At 29.4% G+C, this 23,969-nt stretch overlaps 1 protein-coding gene across 1 annotated transcript; it reads right to left on the reverse strand.

Moving 5' to 3' along the window:
- Positions 1 to 8,290: 8,290 nt before the first annotated feature.
- Positions 8,291 to 9,766, reverse strand: LOC120124793 (bidirectional sugar transporter SWEET10-like). The gene is made up of 6 exons (XM_039143369.1): positions 9,704 to 9,766; positions 9,578 to 9,614; positions 9,275 to 9,485; positions 9,024 to 9,185; positions 8,651 to 8,770; positions 8,291 to 8,578 (listed from the first exon to the last, which is right to left on the reverse strand). The coding sequence occupies exons 1-6, from the start codon at positions 9,744 to 9,746 to the stop codon at positions 8,306 to 8,308; spliced, it is 846 nt and encodes a 281-aa protein (XP_038999300.1). The 5' UTR covers positions 9,747 to 9,766; the 3' UTR covers positions 8,291 to 8,305.
- Positions 9,767 to 23,969: the final 14,203 nt, after the last annotated feature.

The raw sequence follows: 23,969 nt of genomic DNA on the forward strand, positions 1-23,969 counted from the left end.
TGTATCAATACGTAAAGTGGTTGAGTAACTTCAAGATGTCAAATAGACTCAAGAGTGAGGAGCTTAATATCAAATAAGATTGGCCATCTATCTTGAAGGCTAAAATTACCAAATTACCCTTATAGGCCTCATCTAAGAATGATGAATCATTATGGAGGATATAACAATAAGCGGTGTGACGAATTAATCAGATTACAAAATAGAGAAGTAATGTACTGAGGGCATACATTTGTCCATCCAATTCGAGGGGAGTATCGCTACCAAGTAAAGAACTCGAGTCAGGTATTGGGCTAGTAACTAATACAACTAGTGAACTTCAAGCATAGTAATCATCGTAGAATCACCACACGCGTAGAGACTTCTCTAGAGGTAAAGAATGACTAAAATGCCCTTAAGTAATGAACGATCAGAATAGAGTAGCTTAATAACTAACAACAGTAACATACTAATAAAACCTTGCATAATGTTCTGGATGATAACAAGCGATATAACAGCTAGTGAGAGGATGATCTCACTTTAGTGTGTCTGGCTATGTTAAGGTATAGCCAGTTTACCTTAGTTTCCTTGGTGGGTCATGGTTAGTGCACTAGGCACTTTAGTGGCTAACTAAGGTGCGAGGCCTAATCACTCACGAGGAGTGGGTTAGCGATGTTAGTGTTGTGTAGCCTTTGGGCCCTTAATTATGCATGTATAGTTACATCAGTCCAGAATAACATATATCTTAAAGTTTGGCTTGAAGGCTATATAAGATCGAGCCAATGCTTCAGTTGAGAGAGAACTGTATTGATGTAATGTGACATCGGGTTCTCCCTCCATGATCTACTTGATGGTTATATGAGACCATGAGATCATTCAACACCTTAGTGGGAATTTTACCGATGCCATGTGACATTGTGTTCCCTCATTTAACTAGTGTATAATGGCTACTTGAGACCAGATACTAGTCAAGGTTATATTCATATATGTATAGTAGAGTCAGGGTTGCATTTAGACAATGCATAATAGAGTTAGTGTTATATTCAGATAAAGTACATGAGTATTAGTATCACAAATAGATAATGCACAATATATACAATCAGTGTGGTTAGAGGTCCTTTAGAGGTGTACCCATGGTGAGACCCTTAGCAGAGGATTAAGGGAAGTGTGAGACTCATACTGTAGCTATAGAATAGTCGAACCTTAAGTAGGTAGCACTTGATCTAGATCATGCATATACCTATTGCTTAGTACAATCTCTTTAGCATGCTTGTGCTTATGAAACTCATAATGCTACTCTAGATTAATGATTATAGTACTGTGATTTGTAAGCTCATCGTTCGGATGTTTCTTTTCGTATATTTTTATCTTGGGTTCATGGAGCACCATCACAGTAGGACTTTTAGCATCTTCTTCAAAGTAATGTACTATAGCTTTAGTGGTCATGTGTATTCATAGAACCTTACTCATGTATTCGGTTTGTTAAACTCTAATTTTGTATTATTTTTGATTTTAAATTATGTGTAACGGAGCTCCAATTTTTATGAAATGTTTTTGTAATTGTTATTTATGTTTTTTATGATACCATTCAATATGTTTGAAAAAAATAAACACATAGTGGCACTTTAGGCCCATTCGGGTTTAAGGTGTTATATAACCTCAGCGGGTCATTCGTCCATTGTAGCAGTTAAACACATTGGGCGAATTCACTTCTAAGGCAGTGATTTCATACCACGACACAATTATCGTACTACTTGGTTATTTTATTTTGTATTCAGTCAGTTCTAATACCTTATTTGCAACAGTTAATGTTTCCAACAATTTAGAAGTGATTCAATATTGTTACTTGAATTTAATCGATCTCACTTACGAAAATTTCAAACCCACTTTAAAGGAAACAAGACGTGAAATTTTGAAGAAGTATGAAGGTGATGACATTGAAATGAAAACTTTTCCAAATGAAACTATTGTCAAATTGGAGTTTGATTTCCACAATTTGTTGAAGTTAAGAAACCAAAATCCTAAAGATAGGGATCTTGTTACTATCAGTAAATTATATTAATTTTTATTGCTCCTAGTAAATTTATTTTCATGACTAACCATGTAAAATCTTCATTTGAATTTAGAAGGTTCAAAAGAGATGTTGGTTCAAATAAAATGTCTACAACAATAAACTTTAGGGTCATTCTGGTTCAATATGATGGGAAGAATGAAAATCGCATGTATGGTGAAATTAAGCAAGTCTATTTGAATATTACGATTCTACCCACGAGGTTATACTATTTAAACTTGTTGCTTATTAATTCATGCTTAAAATGTTATATGAATTAGAATAAATGCTCCTTTAAATTAGTCTTGAAATCTTAGTAGAAATATTATGAAATGAGATAAACCACTAGTAAAAGGACTAAGACTAAGGCTAAGGCAATAGTGAGATCAAAATGTGTACGCTTAATAAGATAGTGTTGTGAGTAAAAGAATCAAGCATAATTCTTTAAGAAACCATAAATAAAGAAAAAGAAAATTCATAAATGACTTATGAGAAAGCATTATGAAAATGTGTGTCTAAGATTGGTTCTGTGAAAGACCTTTTATTTAAGCGTGCCTGGTGCACCATCTCTCTTTTCATGGTAAACTTACTTGGTGCATTGTTCTTTAATGCCTCACTTTTATAAAAATACTATGACGATTTAAGTTCTTTTTAAACTTATTGTAAAAGTTAAAAGTGTAGTGATTATTTTGGTTGAGTTGATTATCAAATTAGTCATAGTAAATGAATATGTGATGATCTCTTTAGGGTTAACATGTTGAATAATATGAATGATAATATGAAAGACATTACTACTACTAAAAGTTTGATTGTAGCTATAAAATCTCTTTGAGTAATTTTCTTAAGTAGAGGAAAGAAAAGGTATGGTTTATCTTAGAAGTTGTGTTGAAATCTTTTATTTTGAACTCGAGATAATTTTTCCATTGTTAGAAAAGGTTGAAACTCCTCATAAATTATACTCCTAAATACATCTTATGAAGAATTAGGACAATTGAAATTCCTTTTGAATGAAAAAAAAAGTCATGAATGACTATTGATTAGATATAAGGAATTACATAATCGTTCGAGATTATGAATGATAATCATAATTATTAGTAAGTTCTCAAAATTTTGAGAATATAATCATGTGTAAACAAGATTTGAATTTCTTAAAAGTTATTTTTTTTATTAAAACTCATAACACACTTTACTCTAGTATGATTGAGTATATGTGTAAGAAAATTTATTTAGACGTTGCCCAAGATGCTTATTAATTTATTTCTATCCTATAAATGTTAGAAATGTGTGGGTGTCTTAAATGATGATTAAAATTGTAGAGGAACCTAGTTTATCCGCTTACAAAATGTTAAAGTCAAAAATGGTTTAAAGCCCATTGGTTGAGGAATTCATGATGGTACCCAACTTAGGTATCTAAATTCAATGTGGTTAAACGAAGTCATGAAAATACTCATAGTGTACATTTCTACCTATCTATCCCTCTAATGAATAATGTAAATGCACAATATGAGCTTTATTGTTCTTAATAAATTCATAACCCAAGCTTTGAGTGGTCTTAGTGAGAAAGACTTGATGAATTTACCGATTTTGGTTGAATATCTACTTTTAATAAGTTCATAACCCAGTGTTAAGTGGGTAGTCCTATTGCAAAGGACTAAATGGATTTACCACTAGAGAGGATGGTTTTTCCTTAAACTCTTAATGAATTTAATCCCAAGAGTTGAGTGATCCTATTGAGAAAGACTTATTGAATTTACCGATTAAAGATGTTGAGTATTTATTCTTTACACAATCATCCAAATTGATTTATTTAGGTAATGGGATTGTGGTTATATAAATATGTATGATTATAAACAAAATAAAATCTTTATTTTAACTACATTAGATTAATTTATGTGCATTCCCCTATCCTGGAGTCAGCTTTAAGGTGTTGAGGGACACCATTGAACCTCGGCTTTAAGCTTGGGGTCATAGAAAAAAAGTGTCAAATTCGTGTAGATAACCAGACGCGTTTCTTTGAATTATTCATTAGATAAGTTTATACGAAATAACTTAAAAAGAGAAAAATTATTAGTAGAAGAGAAAATTCATTAAATGTCGAAAATAACAAGAGCCTTTGTAATATATCTTAAATTGTTTTATTTTCTCTCTCTCAAATTACATGTATTAAACGTCTAATGTCAATTTCTATTTGTAGGATCAATTATTTAATTACAAATAAAATTTGAGTAACAAGAAATGACTTCAATAAGATTTTTTTATTTTTTTAAAAAATAGTTAATAGAAGAAATTGTTTCTTCATCAAATATGTCATATAAATGACAAACTTTTTTATTTGAATAATATGAAATGATTATAATATAATATAATATAATATAAATTTAATATTTTTTTAGTGTATTGACAATGTGCATACAGCTTCTAAACGCAATTATATAAATCTTAAATCGTCTAAAAATAACAATACTCTTTTTTACTACTAAAGTAACTCATAACCTCAATGAGTTATAAATGACCAAGATTGCGTCGACCACGTATGTTACTTCTTTGGCTTATGGTATAGCAAAAAATCATTTGGATCACCTCTAAGTTCTAACTGTATACATGGACGAAGCTATGCTCATCTCTACATAAGATAAATACCTATTTAAACCTTTAAAGTTTAATTTATTTTAATTTTATCTCCTTAATTTTTTATTATTAATTATATTTTATCCTTCTTAAATTGATATCATAGCTCCGACTCTATAGTAAGTGATGTATTTCCTTGGGTATTCTATAAATGCCGGAGTTCCCTTCCCTCTACCCCTAAACCTTTTGTCTTCTTCACCCATGCCTAAATGTCATAGTTCCCTTCCGCCTGCCCCCAAAACCTTTATCTTTTGAACCCATGCCTGCCTACATGGTGGGCCAGTTAGACTGACTTGATTCTCTACTTTCCAGTCATTTGACACTAAAGATGACAGAATCTGAGATTGTCCACTATTTTGATTTTGGAACCATTCCTTGTTTCATCTTAACAACACACTAAAGTTTTGGGTTTTATGATACTTCTTTACAATGGTAAAAAAGAATTCCTTGAGGAATGATGGAATCTTCACGAGGTACTAACTTCATTTTGGCAATATGGGGTTTAGTGAGTCGGATTGGCACAAGAAAGTTTACGGGAGTTCTACTGTGTGATGGGGCCGAGTTTTAATCTAAAATATTATTGTCTCTTTGAAAAAGTAATACGATCGATAATGCTTTCGGTTGTAACTGAGAATGTTACATTACAACGGATTTTAACCTATAATGTTATCATGTTTACTCTAAAAAGTTACACAATTGAAAGTAATTTTGATTACAACTGAGAATGTTATATTAGTTTTTATACAATAATATTTTAGGTTGTAATCACAATAGTTATACAATTCACGAGATTTATTATGGAGAATAGTAATATTTTCAATTTCAACCTAAATTGTTATCTGATTTACTCTAAAATATTATGCACTTGATAATTTTTTTTATTACAACCGTTTGTAGCATTTTCTTAACCTTATATCAATGGTTCGTAATTTAGACTCCCTAAAAATTTACCCTCAAATTAATGTTTTATTGAACGACTTTTAAGCCATTACCTTTTAAAAAATAATGTTGAATAGAATTAGAGTTTATATTATTTTCAAAAGTTAAGAATGTAAAATGAAACCCCATGCCAAAAACAAGTTATGGAACTTCTTGCTACCTTATATTCAAAATTATATTGTGATTTTTACTTAAGAATTTAGCACATACCTCTTCCACACGTCAAAGAGTTAAATTCAGAAGTTGGTGTGGTGAATATGGCCTCTCTATGATTTTGCATGAGTAATGATAAAAAAGAAAAAGAAAAGTTGTTTATTATTCATTCACAATGGGTAGGAGCCAATACTAAAAGTGGGAAATAAAGAAGAAGGGTTTATGAAGAATGGATTGGCCTACAAAGGGAAAATGTCATGCAACTTTTTTATTCATGTTCTTGACTTATCCTATTTTAATCCCCATAATTTGTTATTGTTTATTAAAAAATCTAATAGCACTTGTGAAAGCAAGGCTTTTGCTCATGAAATTTGCATTTTCTCCCTCAAAAATCAGATCAAAATTATTATATATGAATTTTATGTTGCAAAGATTCTATTTACCATTTGAAACTTTTTTGTGGTTCATTTTGAATGTATTGCTCACTTTTGGCATTCATAATTAGGTGAACCCAAGGAATTGTTACTTTCTTAGAGTTAAGATATGAAAGAAGGACACCGTCTTTATTTATTTTTACATTAAAGAGATTGTTGTTTTAACTACAAGACGGGATTGTTGGATCTCTTAATTCGATTAATATCGTTACTCTCAGGGATGAACCGAGGGGACGGATGGTTACAGTTGCCCCCTTAAAAATTCAAAATTATCTTATATTTTATATTTTTATATGTATCTTCTATTGAAAATATATTTTCCTCCATTAAAATTTTATTTGCGATTTACTAAAATTTTAGAGGTTTGACTCCTAACATAAAATCCTACATCCGTCCATGATTACTATTATAACATACATAAAAATACAAATTAGAATGTGTTTAAACACATAATATTTTTCAATTTATCAATAAAAAGATATCAAGATAATTAAGACATTATACCTAGAAAAGCCACTATGATAACTGTATAAGCTAAACTCCAATTCTTATTATTTTCTATTAAAAGGAAAGCCTCCTTGTTTGCCTTTGTAGAAAATGTGTTCCATTTAATTGATTTTATTGTTATGTAGGAACTAAGGCAGGATCTAAAGGTAGGGAGATGAAATTTTAAAATTTTAAAATTTTGAAAGGGGACAAATTTATAAAATTTTAGAGGAGCGAAAATAGATTATCAATTGAAAATACATAAAATTATATATATAAAATATATACTAATTTAACTCTTTTGGAATATGACGGCCACTCCTATCCACCCTTTTGTACATCCATATTCTTATTTTTTTTCTTAGTTCAATAATTAAGTTTTTTTATTTATAGAAGCCGCCAATTTTATTAAAAATAAAAAATATACAAATTACAATAAATGTTTACACCCACAATCGAAAAACTAAACACATAATAAAATAGTTTCCTAAATACGAAAAAACTAGCCACTTAAGATTACAAGGATCATACAAGAAAAAGGTTAAAAAACCTAACCAAATAAACTCGGATAAAAGATAGATACAAACATATCTGACTGCATAGGCAAACAAACTACAAAAGAGAATAAAGCTATTGAAAGACCATCGGTAAATCACAAATCAGAACTGAGCGACATGAAAATATTATACACGAACGCAAATCGCGTATCTAAATCTAATCTAAGGATCCAAAGCAACGAGATCAACATGATAACAAATAAAGTGCGATATTGATCAGTCACGGCGATGTCAAATACAACATTGAAAACGAAAAAAACGGCCAAACTACCAAAATAGTTCCATAAGGACAGACTGAAACATGTCATAATGGCAGAAGAAGACATGTCATTAAGTCAAAATTATTAAAAAGAAAGAAAGAAAAAAAGTAAAGATACGTTATAATAAAGTAAAGTAAAAATAATGAATACCGACATTCGCCAATTAGCACAGGGATGATACCATCACTAACCATAAAGATAAAGAAAAAAGAGACTAACGATGGCTAAGAAAAAGGAGAGAAAAATAGTGCAAACCCTATTAAATAGTTAAATAATTAAGTTAAGATGCATTTATTGATGTAAAATACATTTATCGTTACAGTTTGAAAAATATTTATCTATTTCCCTTTAAAAAAACAAAATCGTTTGAGATCAACTAACATATTAATGAAGTAGCTTTCTCATTTAATCCTATATAGGATATATACCATGAGCACTTAAAGCATTATAATGGGCAAAAGGCTTACAAGTAAGATTTATTAATTTATTTTAAGCACTTGGATTCTATAAATTTTCTGAAGGTATTCGAACGTTATTAACGTAAATTAAGAGAGAGAGAAGAGAGAGAAAACATCATAATAATTATAAAACTATAAACATTTCATTAATGATAGAAACATGATCAACCCATATTACATAATTACAGATTATGAGAAAATTAAAAATTAGTACAAACTGTTGACAGAGAAAGGACATAAACTTGAAGCATTAAGAAACACAACATATTAATTTAATTTTAATTAAGCAGTCTGATTATTTTTGCATGGGTTTCAACCAGGAATTTTCCATGCAAAAATATCAGCTTGTTAGATTATTTTACTGTCAAACTTTGTTTGAAGCATCTATGGTGTTGGTCTTAGTATTTTGAGCTTCATCGATCCCGTCATCGTTGTTGTCATTGTCATTGTTAATATTTGTTACGTTCGCGTTCACTTCCAAGCACACGGTGGATCCGAGTTTTACGATGTCGACAACGATGTGCTGAGTCGATAATTGAAGCTTCGGATCTTCAACAATTTTCTTGGGGTGGTTCTTGTAAAGAGCGTAAAGAATCATTTGAAGAATTCCAAATATAAACCCAAGTACATTCGGAACCTGTTGAGATTCAATGTGAATAAACTGAAAAAGATGAAAGAATTTGCATGAATTATAAGATTAAAAACGTACGGCAATGTTCATGTCCTTCAATAAAAGCCCATAGAAGAACCACATCACTGCTCCCAAGGTGAGGAAAACTGATAAAGTAAATGGCATATACTCCACACTCTTGGTTTTTATCACTTTTCTCTGCAAAAACACACACACATATATTCAGCTAGTTTTTAACCAAAAGTATTAAAGGGTGTATGCAAAAGTACACAATGAACCAACTAGGTTAAATCTGGGCATGAATTTAAATAGCGTTCCACAATTGAAATAACGGCTGTTAAAAATGTCATCCGAAACTGTTTTTTTATGACCGCGATAAGTGCTATTGTCGCAATCACCATAAACGCAATACAACCGCAATTTAAATTCTGACATGGGGTATTATGCTTACCACAATGCCAAGGGGTGCAACGAACACACACAAAGAGAATGTCATGCAAATGTATCCCAGAATTTGAAGACGGGTCAAAGAGTTTGGCAGGAAGAATGTTGAGAAAAAGATTACTCCGAACCCGAAAACATTGAATAAGAGGGTAAGTTTCACTGCCTCCGCCTGAAAATTTACTCATTTGTGAGTAATTTATCCGAAAATATCAGAAAAAAAGATTAAATCCAAGGTTGAAAGGGAATGTAAAACAGTACCTTTTCCTTCTTAGGACTGTAGTAAAAGTAAGCAACGAGATAAAAAGTCTGAATGAAAACGCAGAAAGTGTTGATGGTGATGAGAAGCATAGCATCCTTCTTAAGGAGTGCATAGTAAATCCAAAGCATGGCACTGAAGAGCGAAATCACGTAAGGGATTGATTGGAAGCCTTCCGATGTTTTCTTCTTGTATATTTGGTAAAATGTTGGCCTGCAAAATCATATATATATCAGCAACCATTGATATATAAGACAAAGTCACTGAAATTACAGTGAAATGAAAAGATGATAACTGTGACTTACAGTGGAGCAAGGGAAACCAGAAACGAAACAACGTTGCCTAAAAAGAAACAAACATGAAATATCAGATATTGAGAAAGAAATGGTGATTAAAGAATATGCACACACATATATGTATGTTGGGCATACCGAGAATGCCAAAAACGAAGACCCAAGAGAGATGAAGAGCCATATTTGTATGTATATGTTTGTGAAATCCCTCTCAATCTTTCTTCAAAAAGAAAGTAGTTATCAAGTGATGAGGCTCTTTCTATCTCATTACTCTCAAATCCCACAAGCTATGAAAGCACTCTTGGGGTCTGTATTTATAGTGATGGAAAAGGGTAGGCTGAGGAATTTATGCATTATTGCTCTTGTTCTTTCATGAGGTATGTAAATGAATTGGATTTTGAATCTCAATACCTCCTCCTTACGCCCCACTTTGCAACTAGACTTGTGGTAGGAATATTCACTTAAACTTAAATTATTTTTAGGGTATAGTGCATAAATAGTCCCCAGATTATAATGTGTTGTTTTGTTAAGTCTACCGACTATTAAAAGTTACAAAATGATCATCTGATTATAGAGCATTGTTTTGCTGAGTCCCTCAACAATTAAAAGTTACAAATCGATCACTCGACTATTTATATGTTCCAAACTCGTCATTTCTCATTAAAAAAATTGACAACCATATGAGTTGGACTTTAACATGTTGACTAGGATATGATAAAATCACATTTTAATGATTTTTACTAGAATCGATGTTGTTTTCAAGCAATGTCTCGACGGCATAATATTTCAATCAATGACTCAATGACATAATCTAAATAGAGAGACGATCCACAAAATACAACTTAAACAATTCGAGTATAAAATTTTATCATATCTCAATCAATAAGTTAACATCTAAATCAGACAGCCACGAATTTTTAATGAAAAAGGACGAGTTGGAACATATAAATAGTCATGTTATGATTTTGTAACTTTTAATAGTTGGTAGACTTAACAAAATAATGTCCTATAATCAGAGGACCATTTGTGTAGTTCACCCTTTTTTTATTAGTACAATGTGATCAAAATTTTATTAGCCAATTGACCATAAAGACACAAACCATGGAGATACAATTACTTGAACCAAGACTACAAGAGCGAATAATATTATCGTTTATCACTGAAGTCATTTAATGAGTTCGGATCGATTCAACTTGAATTAATAGATTAGATAATCTATCACAACTCTCAAATTTGTAAATAAATTTGAGGTAGTTTAACTTAAATCGTTGGCTTAAACTAGCCATCAAAACAATAAAATCATTAATTCAATTTAATTTAATTCAATTTGATCTAATCTCTCATATGTTACTTTAAATTAACGTGAAAAATCTATGCGGGGAAACTCACCAACTAAAATCATGTGTGACGCGGGTCGATACGAATTAGTCAAGGCGAAGTCTTGAAACCAGGAAGGCAACCAAAAAAAGAAAGGTGAACAAAGAAGATGAGTTTATATATATATATATATATATATATATATATAAAGGAAAAATAATGGGTAGTGAACTTTTTAATGTTTACACATAAACAATATATATATATATATAAATTAACTATCCCCAAGGCTAACCTACCTTACCCTAAACCCTAATTTTAGCTAAAGATTCTTACTTTTTATCCTAAAAAGGGAGGTTGTTGTTGAATGGAAGCAGCCCCAATTTTCCACCTACTCCCTACTTGGCAGTACCATTCCTAGTACAAACACAAATTGAAGGGCCCCCACCATTTACCCTTTATGATGTGTCTTCCAACAAGTGGTTTTTAAGGCTTACAACTCATACTTCATTGTCCACATTTTCTGTTGCCGTTTTCCCTTTTAAATGTTTTTAGGAGTCACGGTAAGACCTTCCCTTCCATCTGGGACGAAGATGATATTCCCAACTAAAAACATAAAAATTGTAATGTTTATCTTTGAATAAATCTAAGGATAAATTAATCTGGCGGTCCTTAAACATTTATAGTATCTTTACTTTGGTTAGTAAACTTCTACAATTTGTATTTTAATCACTTAAATTTGAAATAACTTTCATTGTAAACCGCTAGTTGCCTTTAACAACTGATATCGTATGACCATATATAATTTTCCACAATACATTGATTCCAAGTTTTTTACATTTTCATGTAATAAAAAATAAAAACATCTCTAATCTTGTATTGATTTAGTATAAAATCAAATAAAACCCTAAAAATAAATATTGAACTTCTTTTTTCTGTTTCATCATCTTCAACAATAATGAAAGAATCCATTGCAATCCCAACATGATTTTGTGAAATTACAATTGTCTCACACATTACTTGAACTAACCACATGATGAAAGGAGATTTTTTTTTTTTTTTTTTGCCTTTTGGGCACGTGAATCACATTGGCGAATACAAAATAGTTATATTACGAAGCTAATATAAATAAAATAAAAATTTATCTAAAATAATTCATACATATATTTTATTTTAAAAATAATAACATCTATACATATTTAGATTGAATATAGAAAAATACATCAACTAAGTCAATATAATTTTTAACACAATTTATATATATTTAAATTATATTCTTTTTTTATTTTATTTATTTGGGATATGGACTGGGCCATGGCCTAGGTAAGCTCATCCCTAGATATGCCCCTGTTGAATCATATGCATCGTTTTAAAGAGTGCGTTTGGTTCACGAAATATAAGATTACCAGTGAGAATAAAAGATTACCTTAGAATAGGATTACTGAGAATGTTGTATTTTGTGTTTGGTTGGTTTAGTAGGAATGTAAGATTACCGTGTTTGGTTAAATGAATAAAAAATTATTGGAATGTATATTTTACCAAATTGTCCTTATTATATATTTGTTTTTTAACAAGTTGAATTCTATTATAATATTACTATAATTAATTTATATATTTTCTTTAAAAAATTATATAGTTTTTTAGAAAATTTAAAAGGTAAATAGGTTTAATGAAAGGATAAAATTTTATTTTAACCCCTGAACTTCATATAAAATTCTAATTATGGACTTTTTTTGTAAATCTAAAATAGTTTAAGGATAAATTTATAATTTAACCTTCATAGAATTTTTATTATTCAACGACAGAAGAAGGATAATTTAAAAAAAAAATTAAGGGCATTTTTGTCTAAAACGCCGGTAATCCAACAATACTTAAAGGAAGGGGTAATCATATTTCCGGTAATATACCCCAAAAAATCCACTGTTGGTAATAAAAGATTATTGGCCAACCAAACGGTGGAATAAGGATTCTATTCCCCTGGTAATCAAGAATGTCGTGAACCAAACGACCCCTAAATCTATGTTCACGAGCTGTCATAGATGAACCGATATTTTCCTATAAAATTTTCAAGTTCTCTTATATTTTATATTTTTTGTTTTCTATTAATAATTTGTTTCGTCCCCTAAAATTTTATAAATTTACTCTCTTCAAAATATTTGTAAGTTCATCCGAACGTAAAATCTTGTTTTTGTCCCTGTGAGGTGTGATAGTTGGTTAATTAAAAAAAATCAAAATCATAGAGAGAGAAAGAAGGTTTGAACGAATCAGTTAGGTGTTTTGCTTGATGGTTCTGTTGTACATAGTATGGTTAGTATAGTTGAGGAAATGGAAAGAAAAGGTGTAAGTTTAGAGTAAGCTGTAATTTAGTAATTGGTGAATTTACTTAGGTGGCAATGGAAATGGTTAATTTCAATATTAATTTTCCTTTTTTTTTTGTTGCTTATTGTAGGTGATTTGGTTAGTGTATGCTGTGATTTCAATGGAAATTATTTGTGTTTCTCATTAGCTGGCTTGGTTAGTGTAACATTTACTAGTAATTGAGATGGAAAACTAAAAAGTAGATTAAAAACCCAATAACCGGTTAGTTTGGTGAGACGAGACACTAAATCTCCTAAGCGATGCTAGAGATTCAAATCATGGTGTTTGCGAATGGAGTAAATTAGATTGGGAAGGTCGCCTTTGAATCTACAGTATCCGATCCAGATTATTCGATTAATAAATCGAATACCGGTTATTTTAAAAAATAGATAAAAAGGAAATAATTATCAAAATATAAAATCAATTCCATTACTTGACACCATGCATGCATGAAGAAGAAAATGGTAGAAGGTACACAGTTACTTAATGTTTGTACCTTATACAATTTTTCTTACAATGTACTATGGTACTTATACAAATACCATTACAGACAAAACAAAAAAATGGTTACAGAAAAGTATACATAAATATGAATTAATCTATATGTGGGTTAGCTTGGTACTTGGTCAATTGTTCTAGGTCACCTAAACCGTAAGTAAAAAAAATACAATTATTAAAGTCAATAAATGCATTGGATAAATTAATATTCTTATTAAAAAGTTGAATAATTAAATACACAGTTTTTTTTGTGGGTAAAGAGTGGAAACTATCAAAGGCCTTGCTAAAACTCCCTAAGCCTAATAGGAGGGAAACAATACTCACATTGAGTTTTAGTAGTACGATAGTTGATGAAATTAACAAGTTGGGTTGAAGTATGGACGACTATACGATTTTATGTTATCAGTGAATTTTTTTAAATTTTAAAAAGGGATACACTTATAAAATTTTAGAGGAGTGAAAATAGATTTTCAATAGAAAATATATAGGAAAAATCTAAAATATATGATAATTTTAAATTTTTAGGGGAGCAAATGTCCCCACCCCTTTTATTCATCCATGGGTTGAAGAATCCATGAAAATATTTAAGCTTTGAGATCTTGTCATTTTATGTCTTCCATTGGGAAACAAAAAAAATGAGATTTGAAAATTTAAAGTTTTTTTATTAAACGGAAGTGATTACAAGGTAGTATTTGTTCTAAATATTCTAAATTATTTGACTATAAACGTGCTCAAATACCTTTATTTATAGACACTGATGCTCGAACATAAGACTTTTAAAGACAACAACCATTCCTTCTGAAGCGAAACAACATGAGGATAGAGGGGGCCATGACCCCTCAATATTTGGGGAAATTATTATAAGAACTTTCAATTTTTTTTAAATTTTTATATATTTATCTCACATAATATATTTGGAAAAAGTTGTTTTGTCATCTTAAAATTGTTGAAATTTCATATTAATATACATACATACTTATATGTTTATAAATGAAATTAAATATATATTCTCATAAGATATTTGAAAAAAAAATATTTTGTTCTCTTTAAATTGTTAAAACTTCATATTAATATACATACATACTTGTATGTTTATAATTGAAATTAAATTGATATTCTCAAAAAATAAAATTTTTATATGCAATTTGAATTGTCATAAATAAAAATCATATATAAAATTAAAATTATTTATTAAAATAATATTATTTATTTCTAATAGCTTAAAACTAAAAATATATTGATAATATATAACTATATACACATAAATTTAATTACTTTTGAATATTTATTTCAATATTATTTTTTATTTCTCAAATCATTGTTTTTTTTATTATATTTTAAATACAATAAAATAAATTACATTAGAGGAGATCAAAAATTGATTTTTCTTCAAAAATTTGAATGGATGAAAATTTAAAAAATTCAACAGTCTCGTATAATATTTTAAACTCTTTTAGACTCTTACTTTATTCTATAAATAAAGATAACTTTATATTAATTTTGTCAATATTTTAAAAGTTTTACAATTTTCATTTCATTTTCCTTCTAAGAAAATCTTAATGCATAATTTATCAAAAAAAACCTAATAATTCTGCATTTATTTAATGAAATCACTTATAAATATACAAGATTTAATATATCAATTAAAATTATTTTTAATAATTGACCCCTCTAAAATAAAATGTTTAGTTCTGTCACTGCATCCCTTTAACGATTGAGGTAGCTTGGTTCGTTCTTAAAGTTAAATAAGTTGATAACAAATTTGAGAGCTTGCCATTTTTTAGTAGTAAGTTTAGACAATTGAAGATTTTTCTCAATTGAAGTGTTCATTTTTTAACATTTTATAAGTATTTTAATTTTTAATTTATAATTTACCATTTAATAACTTTTTATATAATTCACTTAACTTTTTTAATTTTTTATAATGTTTTTATTTTTAATAATTTCATGAATATTTTAATATTTTTAATATTTTCATAATTTCTTAAATTATTTAATTATTTCCTTAAAATTAAATAAATCCTCAAACTTTTAATTAAAATCAATTATGTTATTAAACTCTACCAAAAAAAAATCAACTATTAATTTGAAGGTAAAACTACTCTAATTAAAAAGTAAAAATAAAATTATTGATTTAAATTAACTACAAGATAATCAATTTCTAAGATATGTTTAGATATAAATTTTAAAATGTATCTTTCTAAAATGTTGGTATTTTTTATTATTTTGTTTGGATAAGTAATTTCTTATAATAAATAACCTAATTGAAAATTTATCAGATGAAAAAGTAATTATAAAATAAAATAATCATATTAAAGAATAAATATTTTTATGTACGTATGTATGTATGTATAGGATCCGATTACACTAAGGAAATAAAACAAGGAGTTAATCTCAATCTTTGATTTCCTTCAATCCATGATTTCCTTCAATCCAATGGTTCTAAAAAGGTGTAAAACAAAAACAGTTTTACACAGTTTAAGTGTATACTATATATACACACACACGCGCACACCCCTTTTTAGTATCATTGGATTAGGGGGGAAATCAAAGGCTGAAATGAACTCATTGACCTTTTTCTAGTGAATATCTTCTCATTTCATACTGTTAATCTCAGCCTTTGATTTCTCTTATTCAATGGTCCTAAAAAGATGCAAAACTCTTAGTTTTACAGTGGGTTGTGAACCATGTGTGTGTGTGTAACTTTTAGTTTTACACATTTTTAGGATCGTTGGATGAGGAAAAATTAAAAGATGGATTAACTCTTTGTTTTTTTTTTCAAGTGGATATCTTCTTATTTTCTACAATTAATCTCAACCTTTGATTTACCCTCATCTAATGGTCCTAAAAAGGTGTAAAACTAAAAAAGTTTTACACTATGTAGTTGGATTCTATCCCTATATGTCAATCTTAACTATTTATTTTTACCCATCCAGTGGTCATAAATTTGCATAAAACTAAACAATTTTACATTGTGTAACTGTATCCTATATATGTGTGTGTTTAGAAAATGATTTTAAATTTAGTTTTTTGAAAATTACAAAATATGTTTGGTTAATATAGATGAAAAGTTGAATCCAAAACTAAAATAGTTATTAAAAATTAAATTAAACTATAATTATTAAAAAAATCATTACATTAATTTAACATGTGAGTTGTACAAATATAAAAAAAATAAAGTTGATAAGAAATTTCATAACGCAAAATTTATTTTAGTTTATAATAAGAATATAATGTTTAGGGACGGAGCCACTAAGGGTTTGGGAGGGGCTGCGGCCCCCACCCAACCAATTTTTTTACCTTTAATTTATATATAAAATTTAAATATTTATGGGGATAATATTATAATTATCCCCCCAATTTTAGAAAAGTTATACTTTGCCCCCTCAAGTTGAAATCCTAGCTCCGTCCCCGATAATATTATTGCGTATTGGACATCAATTAAATTTTAAAAATGCACAAAAATATTGTTATAAGAAAGAGCACACACAAATTTTATTAAAACAAAAAATATGTTTAATTGTAACCAAGACCCTCAAAGTTTTGGGAAAAATAATTTGTGTAGCCCCTGAACTTTTTTGCACTAAAAAATACTCTAACCCTTTGAAGAACGAAATCAAACGTTATTTGTCACGACAATTATATGACAACTCACAAACTTACATGGCAATATACAATGTTAATGTGATAGTTTACGATACTATTGTGGCAGTACACGACAGACGGTGATGTGATAGATGGGCTTAATTGATTTTTTAGCTAAGTTTGATGGTATAATTGATTTTTTTGAAACATTGAGGACTTATTTACTTTAAAAATTAAAAATTATTTAAATTAAAAAGATAAATATAAATATAAACAATTATTAAGATACTCAATACATTAAATATAAAAATACTACAAAATTAAGTTATTAAAAAAATTTAATTTGAGGATTATATTGAGCGTAAAAAAAGTTCAAGGGCCATATTGAATTTTTTTTGAAAAAGTTTGAGGGTTTCATATATCATAAAATAAAATAAAAAAATTCTTAGAAGAATTTGAGTCCATATAAGTTAAGTTAAAAATTTAGATTTCACATTTCCTTATTTTTTTTTTAAATTTTCAAAATAGTTTTAGTGGAAATATTGAAAAGATATTTTTTTATGCTTCTATATTTTTACTTATTTTTGTTTTCATTTTCAGAAATCATTTTTCAATTTTACAATCAAAAATGTTTTTTTTAACGTTTTTACTTTCTAATAAAATGAATATAAAAATAATCTATATTTTAAAAAATCAAACCAACCCTGTATTTTGACGCTTTCATTTTATGATGGACCACGAATAATACTAAACAAAATAAGATTGAGAAATTTTGAAAAACCATTTATCTAAGTGTAATTTAAATAAAAAACTTTGGGTTAATTAAATCCACTTTTCAAAATTTATTATGAAATTTAGTTGATTTAATAGGACAAAACACTTGATCTTTTAAGCAAACTAAATTAATAAAATTATCCCATAATAAAATTAAAATAGTTTATCAATAATCAGATATCGAATAGATCAAATATCGAATAGATCAAATATCGATAATTAAAGAAAAAATACTTGTTAACATACACGTGTGTAAGTCTCACAATCATTCAAGTAACAAAGTGTATATATATATAAGAATCCTTGAAAGGAAAGGAATCCTGGAAGGTGACAGAGTTTTGAATGGATATCCAGCCACAAATTGATGAGAATCTAACCCACTTGCTCCCATTGAGCTCTCCAGAAGGGATGGATAAATTTTTGCCCCTCAATTTCTGACCTGTAATCCCACCAACCCTAATATGCTGCTCTTCTTTCCAATTACCTTCTTTTTATCCATCGTTGTCCCCAAACTAGATTTGGTATTTCATCACAAAATAATCTAACCCTTCATCTTATAAGGCTCCTTTCTCTTTTTTTTCCTTCCAGTTTTAAGGTTTCCAATTACCTCCTTAGTGTTTGACGTTTACAGCTCCTTTCTCTTCTTTAACCTAAGACTTTACTTAAGTGATATCAAGCTGCTTACCACTTGAACTAACTCCATCAGTATAAGACTCCTTTCTTTTTCATTTTTTAAAATTGGTTCCGATAATCCAGAAATATTTTTGAAAGTAAACACATTATTAGCAATACAAAATTTTTATATATGATGGACATAAATAAAATTTCAGGTGGGTACAATAAGTAAAGTTGGGTCGTGGGTTGTTGGTTCTCATCAGACAAATGGGCTGAACGAATAATTGGATCGTAGTGGAAGCTGGGTCAGGAGTCCTGGTAGATGTAGGCCTACACGAATAGCCTCAAGTGCATGCTTAATACCTACTAGAATTAGAGTGGTTGTTACAAACATGGATGAACATGGTTCAGGTTGGGTCAGTTTTTCAGTTTACCTTGTCCGATTTGAAAATTATAAATATGTCACCCGACTCGAAAAATATACACCTTCCACTTGATCTAGTTTTTTGAGATAAAATTCGAACCCGATCTGATCATATCCGGCCTAGAATAATATATTTATTCAAAAATATTATTTTTATTCAATAAATATAATGATTTAATTGAAAGAAAATAATATATAGAAGGGTATTATTGTAATTATCTCTAAATATATAAGGTAAAATTACAATTTTTTGAGTCAGGTATAAACCCGATCCCGACCCAACCCTAACATAACCTTAAGAAACCCAACCCAAACTCATTTTTTTAAACATCTTACCCGATCGAGTCAGAACCCGTGGGGTTTGGGTCCATGTCCATCCCTATTAGGAAGCATTCAAAATTAGGGAATTACTATAAAGTCCCTAAATATTATGGTCCTTATTTAAAAAACTCATTTAATCGAGCTTCCAAATGTGTCTTCTTTTTTCATTCAATATAGCCCTTTGAACTTCAGACTTAATTCAATTAAATGCTTTAAACCACCAGTGGATATATCAAAGAAGGATTTTTTTTACCTTAAAATAAAATGATAAATGGTAAAATACTGAAAAATAGAGATTAAAATCACTATTCAATCAAATGATTTTGGTATTGTTTGCTTATAAGTCTTTTTATTTCGTTATCTTCCGCTAATCTTTTAATTTTTTGGGCTAATTTTCCTTTAAGGACTCCTTCTTTATTCATTCTTTCAACTATGAATTAATTAATGACAAACTTTTCGATTGGAGACCAATCAAATTAATTACTATCGTGGTTTTTTTTATAGAAACAACTAATTTTATTCAAAATAGAAAATATCCCAAATTACAATAAAGATTTACAATCACAATCGTAAATTAAGCACATAATTAGGAAAATTTCCTATAATCATTGAAACAAAACTAATAACTTAAGATCATATAAGAACCATACAACGAAAGATTAAATCTAACCAAGAAACGCAAACGAAGATAGATACAAATAGATCTGATCGCATAGGCAAACGAACCACAAAAGGGGATCAAACTATTGAAAGACCACCGAAAAACCACAAATCAGACTCGAGCGACGTGCAAAGCAAGGAAGATCACAAGATATTAGATAAGCTCCATCTTGATCAGTCGTGGCGATACCAAATCAACCCTTAGAAATAAGATAAATAAAAAAAGGTCAAAGAACCAAAAAAATGCCAAAAGCATAAGAAAACGTGCCATACAGGCAGATGAAAACGTGCAATACAGACAAACTTATTGAAAAAAAAGAAAAAGAAAATAAATATACAATATAGAAAAGAAAAAGAAAATAATGAATATCAGTGGTCGGCAAACAACATTAAAATTGGTGTCGTTGCTGATCAATAAAGACGAAAAAAAAGAGATGAGCGGCACAATAATGAGAGAAAACTAGGTTTTTAAGGTTTTTTATTAATTATGTAGATATATCTAAAAAACAATTTATAATTATTATCGTGGTTAATATAACATAGTATTAAATTAAATAATATAAGACTTGATATTCAATATTTAATTAAATTAAAGCTTAAATATTAAAATAAATATCTAAACTATACCGCTTTTCACAAATTAATGCCTAAACTATTTTTGGAATCATCAATGTGTCTAACGTTACAAAGGTTGGTGTCCCCACCGTAACGAACATTAAAAAACCCGTTAAATGACACGTGCCACAATCTTAAATTTTTGAAATTTTTATTTTTTCTTAAAAAACATGCGTCCAACCCCTTCTCCCTCCCTTCCTCTTCCCGTTGTTCCAAACTTTCCATGGCCAAATGGCCAAATGTCCGACGGCTGACTAAACAATCGACCAAATGGCCAAAAGGATAGCTGCCATAGTTGAATAAATGGTCGATTACCACATCTGACCAAAGGGATTTAAAGGATTGGGTCTTTGGGATTTTAGGGATTAAGGATTGAAGTGTAGGATTTGAGAATTTTGGGTTTTGAGAAGATAACAAGGGTTATGACCAGTCAGTGTGTGGTCGGCGATGTATGGGTGGTCGTTCTCCGACGGATAGATCGTCGGAGATGACTGACAGTTAAAGTAAAGGGGGCTAGAATAAAATATTTAGAGAGTTTAGGTTTTTTTTTTTAATTTTAGAAAAAATAGAGTTTTTCGAAAATAAAGTATTTTTATGTTTTTTTAAAAAAGCTAAATTTCCAAAATTATCAAATTGTGACAGTTTCACCTACCATACTTTTTTAATGCCCTTTAGAACCGATACACATAGAGTAATAACGTTTGTAACGTTAAACACTTGAATGATTCAAAAAAATAGTTTAGACACCAATTCGTGAAAAGTGATATAATTTAGGCACTTATTTTATATTTAAACCTTAAATTAAATATAAGAACAAAGCAAATTCTAACAGGGAAAATTTAGAGGTATAGAAGTAGACATGAGAGAGTACAATAGAACCAAGGTGAAAATTTGTGCCTCTACATCTTCCTTGGCTTTCTTACAATCGTTGAAATCAAACAACTTGTCCAAAATACATTCTTTTCCCAACACAAAAGAACATGCATCATCCAACTCTCACTTCTCATTATGTTTCATTACTTCAAAATACTAAAATCTATTTGTTTTTACATGGCATGCTTTAATTTCCCCCCCCCCTACATTTCAACATTCACGTTTTTTGAGGTGTAATGGGTCCCTCACCACGATGACCACTATTTGATTCTCTTCTACTTGAACCTTGCCTCCACATTTCGTACTAGTTTCTACTACTCCTAACTTCTTCATCTTCCCTTCCAAACTACATTCTCTTGAACCAATCCGCTCTATAGCTAGGGGTGTTCAAAACCGATTATCTGAAATACCAGTATTAGAATATTGACCAGCGTTCCGGCCTATTAAGTTCGGGTTCTTGTAATTGGAGTTCCCGTAAAACTTGAGTACTCGTATCTTCGTTTCATAGGTACCCAATTCATATATTTTTTTTTCTTTTCTAAATTATATTATTTTTTAGAAAAATTATTATAAAAAATCTAAAATTTAAAATTTAAAGATCTATGATATGTAATCCACACATAAAGTTTAAAAAATTAAATTACATAATTGAAAGATAAAAATTTATTAAAAATAAAATAAAAATACAATTCAATTTAAAATATTTTGAAATTAATATAAATATTTAAAAAAATAAATTAGAATGTTACTATAAAATAATTTAAGAAATTATCAAATTATCAAAACTTTGTAATCACATTTATGTCTCTTCAATATACGAACCAAGCAACCTCAATGGATAAAGGGATGATTGTTATTCATAGAGGTATCAAATTCGAGCACCAACGATTGCCAAGATATTTGAGTGTTCATTATGAAATGAATGAAAGTCTTTAGAACAAATACTACTACTTGTAATCACTCTAGGTTAATAAAATTACATTGTTATAATTTTCAGAAAGTTTTTATATTTTTTAATAAAGCATTTTCATCTTCTTTTTTTTAAATTTATTTCTCCTTTTAACTTTTTTGAAATCTTATTTTTAAATTAACTAAATTATAATTTTTAGATTTTTATAATTTTTGAAAAATCTGATATTTTTTTTGAGGAAAATTGAAAATTATGTAGCACATAAAAAATGAGCATTTAACCCATGTTGCACACCAAGGTTATTATTATAGATATTGTATTAAGTTACAACTGTAATGTCCCAAATCCTGGGTTAGTAGGTTCAGGTTAAATCAAGAGCATTTTTGATCCATTAACCTTGTAGGAAAGATTGGTTCAAGTGGGAATCGGAATGGGATTGGTTTAAGCTCAATTGGTGGTAAAAGGGGGATTTTTGAGTGGATACTAGAGTTTGAGGGACCAAGGGAGTAATTACTCCATTTAATTTTTAAAGGCTAAAACCCCATTAATTTGGGTGATGCAATCGACAGAGGGAGAGACACCAAAATAGGCTAGTTAACTCCCTCATCTTTTCATACACTTCTTTGTTTATTTCCTCCCTTCTCCATCTTCTTCTTCCTCTCCAAGGGTTTAACAAAGGTTTTAACTTTGTGACATTGTAAGCTTAATCCGAAAACACCAAGGTAAGCGTTGTAATCATCTCATCCCAAGCTTCCATTCAAGCTCTCAAACTCAAGCTTTAGCCATAGTGGCCATATGTGGGAGTTTAGGAATCCTTACTAAATCAACTCATTTTTAGTATATTTAAGCCTTAGGAAGTGTTCTTCACCTCTTTCTAAGCTTCTAAATGTGTTAGGAACTCATTTTTCCTTGTTGATATTAGTGAAGAGTGTTCTAGCAGCTCAAGAATCAAGGTAACATATTTCTAACTCATCTTGACTACATGTAGATCACTAGATATGTTAGTTGGTTTGCATGAGTTTATAAAGCAAGTACATCCATGGTAGATTTCAACTTATGGTGTTTTCAAACATGAATATTGGACTATACTGACCCTTCTTAACATACATAATAAATAAATAACAGTTGAGTACCTTAGTAGGGCTTTTGAGGAAAGTTGGATAGCATTTTCGTGCTAAAAAAAGAACATTTATGGGCTTGGGTATTGGCACTGGATGAATAGTACTGCTATTGTTCTTCAGATAGCCTAAAACAAGGGATATCATAAGCTAACTTTCAAAACATCGAATCAAATTTTGGTATTGAGACCCTAGTTCAGAAGTATTGATACTCTATTTAAGGGTATCGATACTTTCCAATTTTCTCAGATTCTAACACCAATTTTGGTATCGATACCTAGGGTGAGTATCTATACTCAAGGGTTAATATCGATACTAAAGGGGTTAGAAACCCAA

Source organism: Hibiscus syriacus, unplaced genomic scaffold (assembly GCF_006381635.1).
Source record: "Hibiscus syriacus cultivar Baekdansim isolate YM2019G1 unplaced genomic scaffold, ASM638163v2 tig00110429_pilon, whole genome shotgun sequence".
Taxonomy (NCBI): domain Eukaryota; kingdom Viridiplantae; phylum Streptophyta; class Magnoliopsida; order Malvales; family Malvaceae; genus Hibiscus; species Hibiscus syriacus.

Excerpts from the sequence above, each read along its gene's own strand:
- LOC120124793 (XM_039143369.1), bottom strand. The coding sequence starts at position 9,746 with ATGGCTCTTCATCTCTCTTGGGTCTTCGTTTTTGGCATTCTCG. Across the intron at positions 9,186-9,274 it reads ACAGTCCTAAGAAGGAAAAG|GCGGAGGCAGTGAAACTTAC; the intron begins GTACTGTTTTAC and ends GTAAATTTTCAG. Across the intron at positions 8,771-9,023 it reads TTGCACCCCTTGGCATTGTG|AGAAAAGTGATAAAAACCAA; the intron begins GTAAGCATAATA and ends GTGTTTTTGCAG.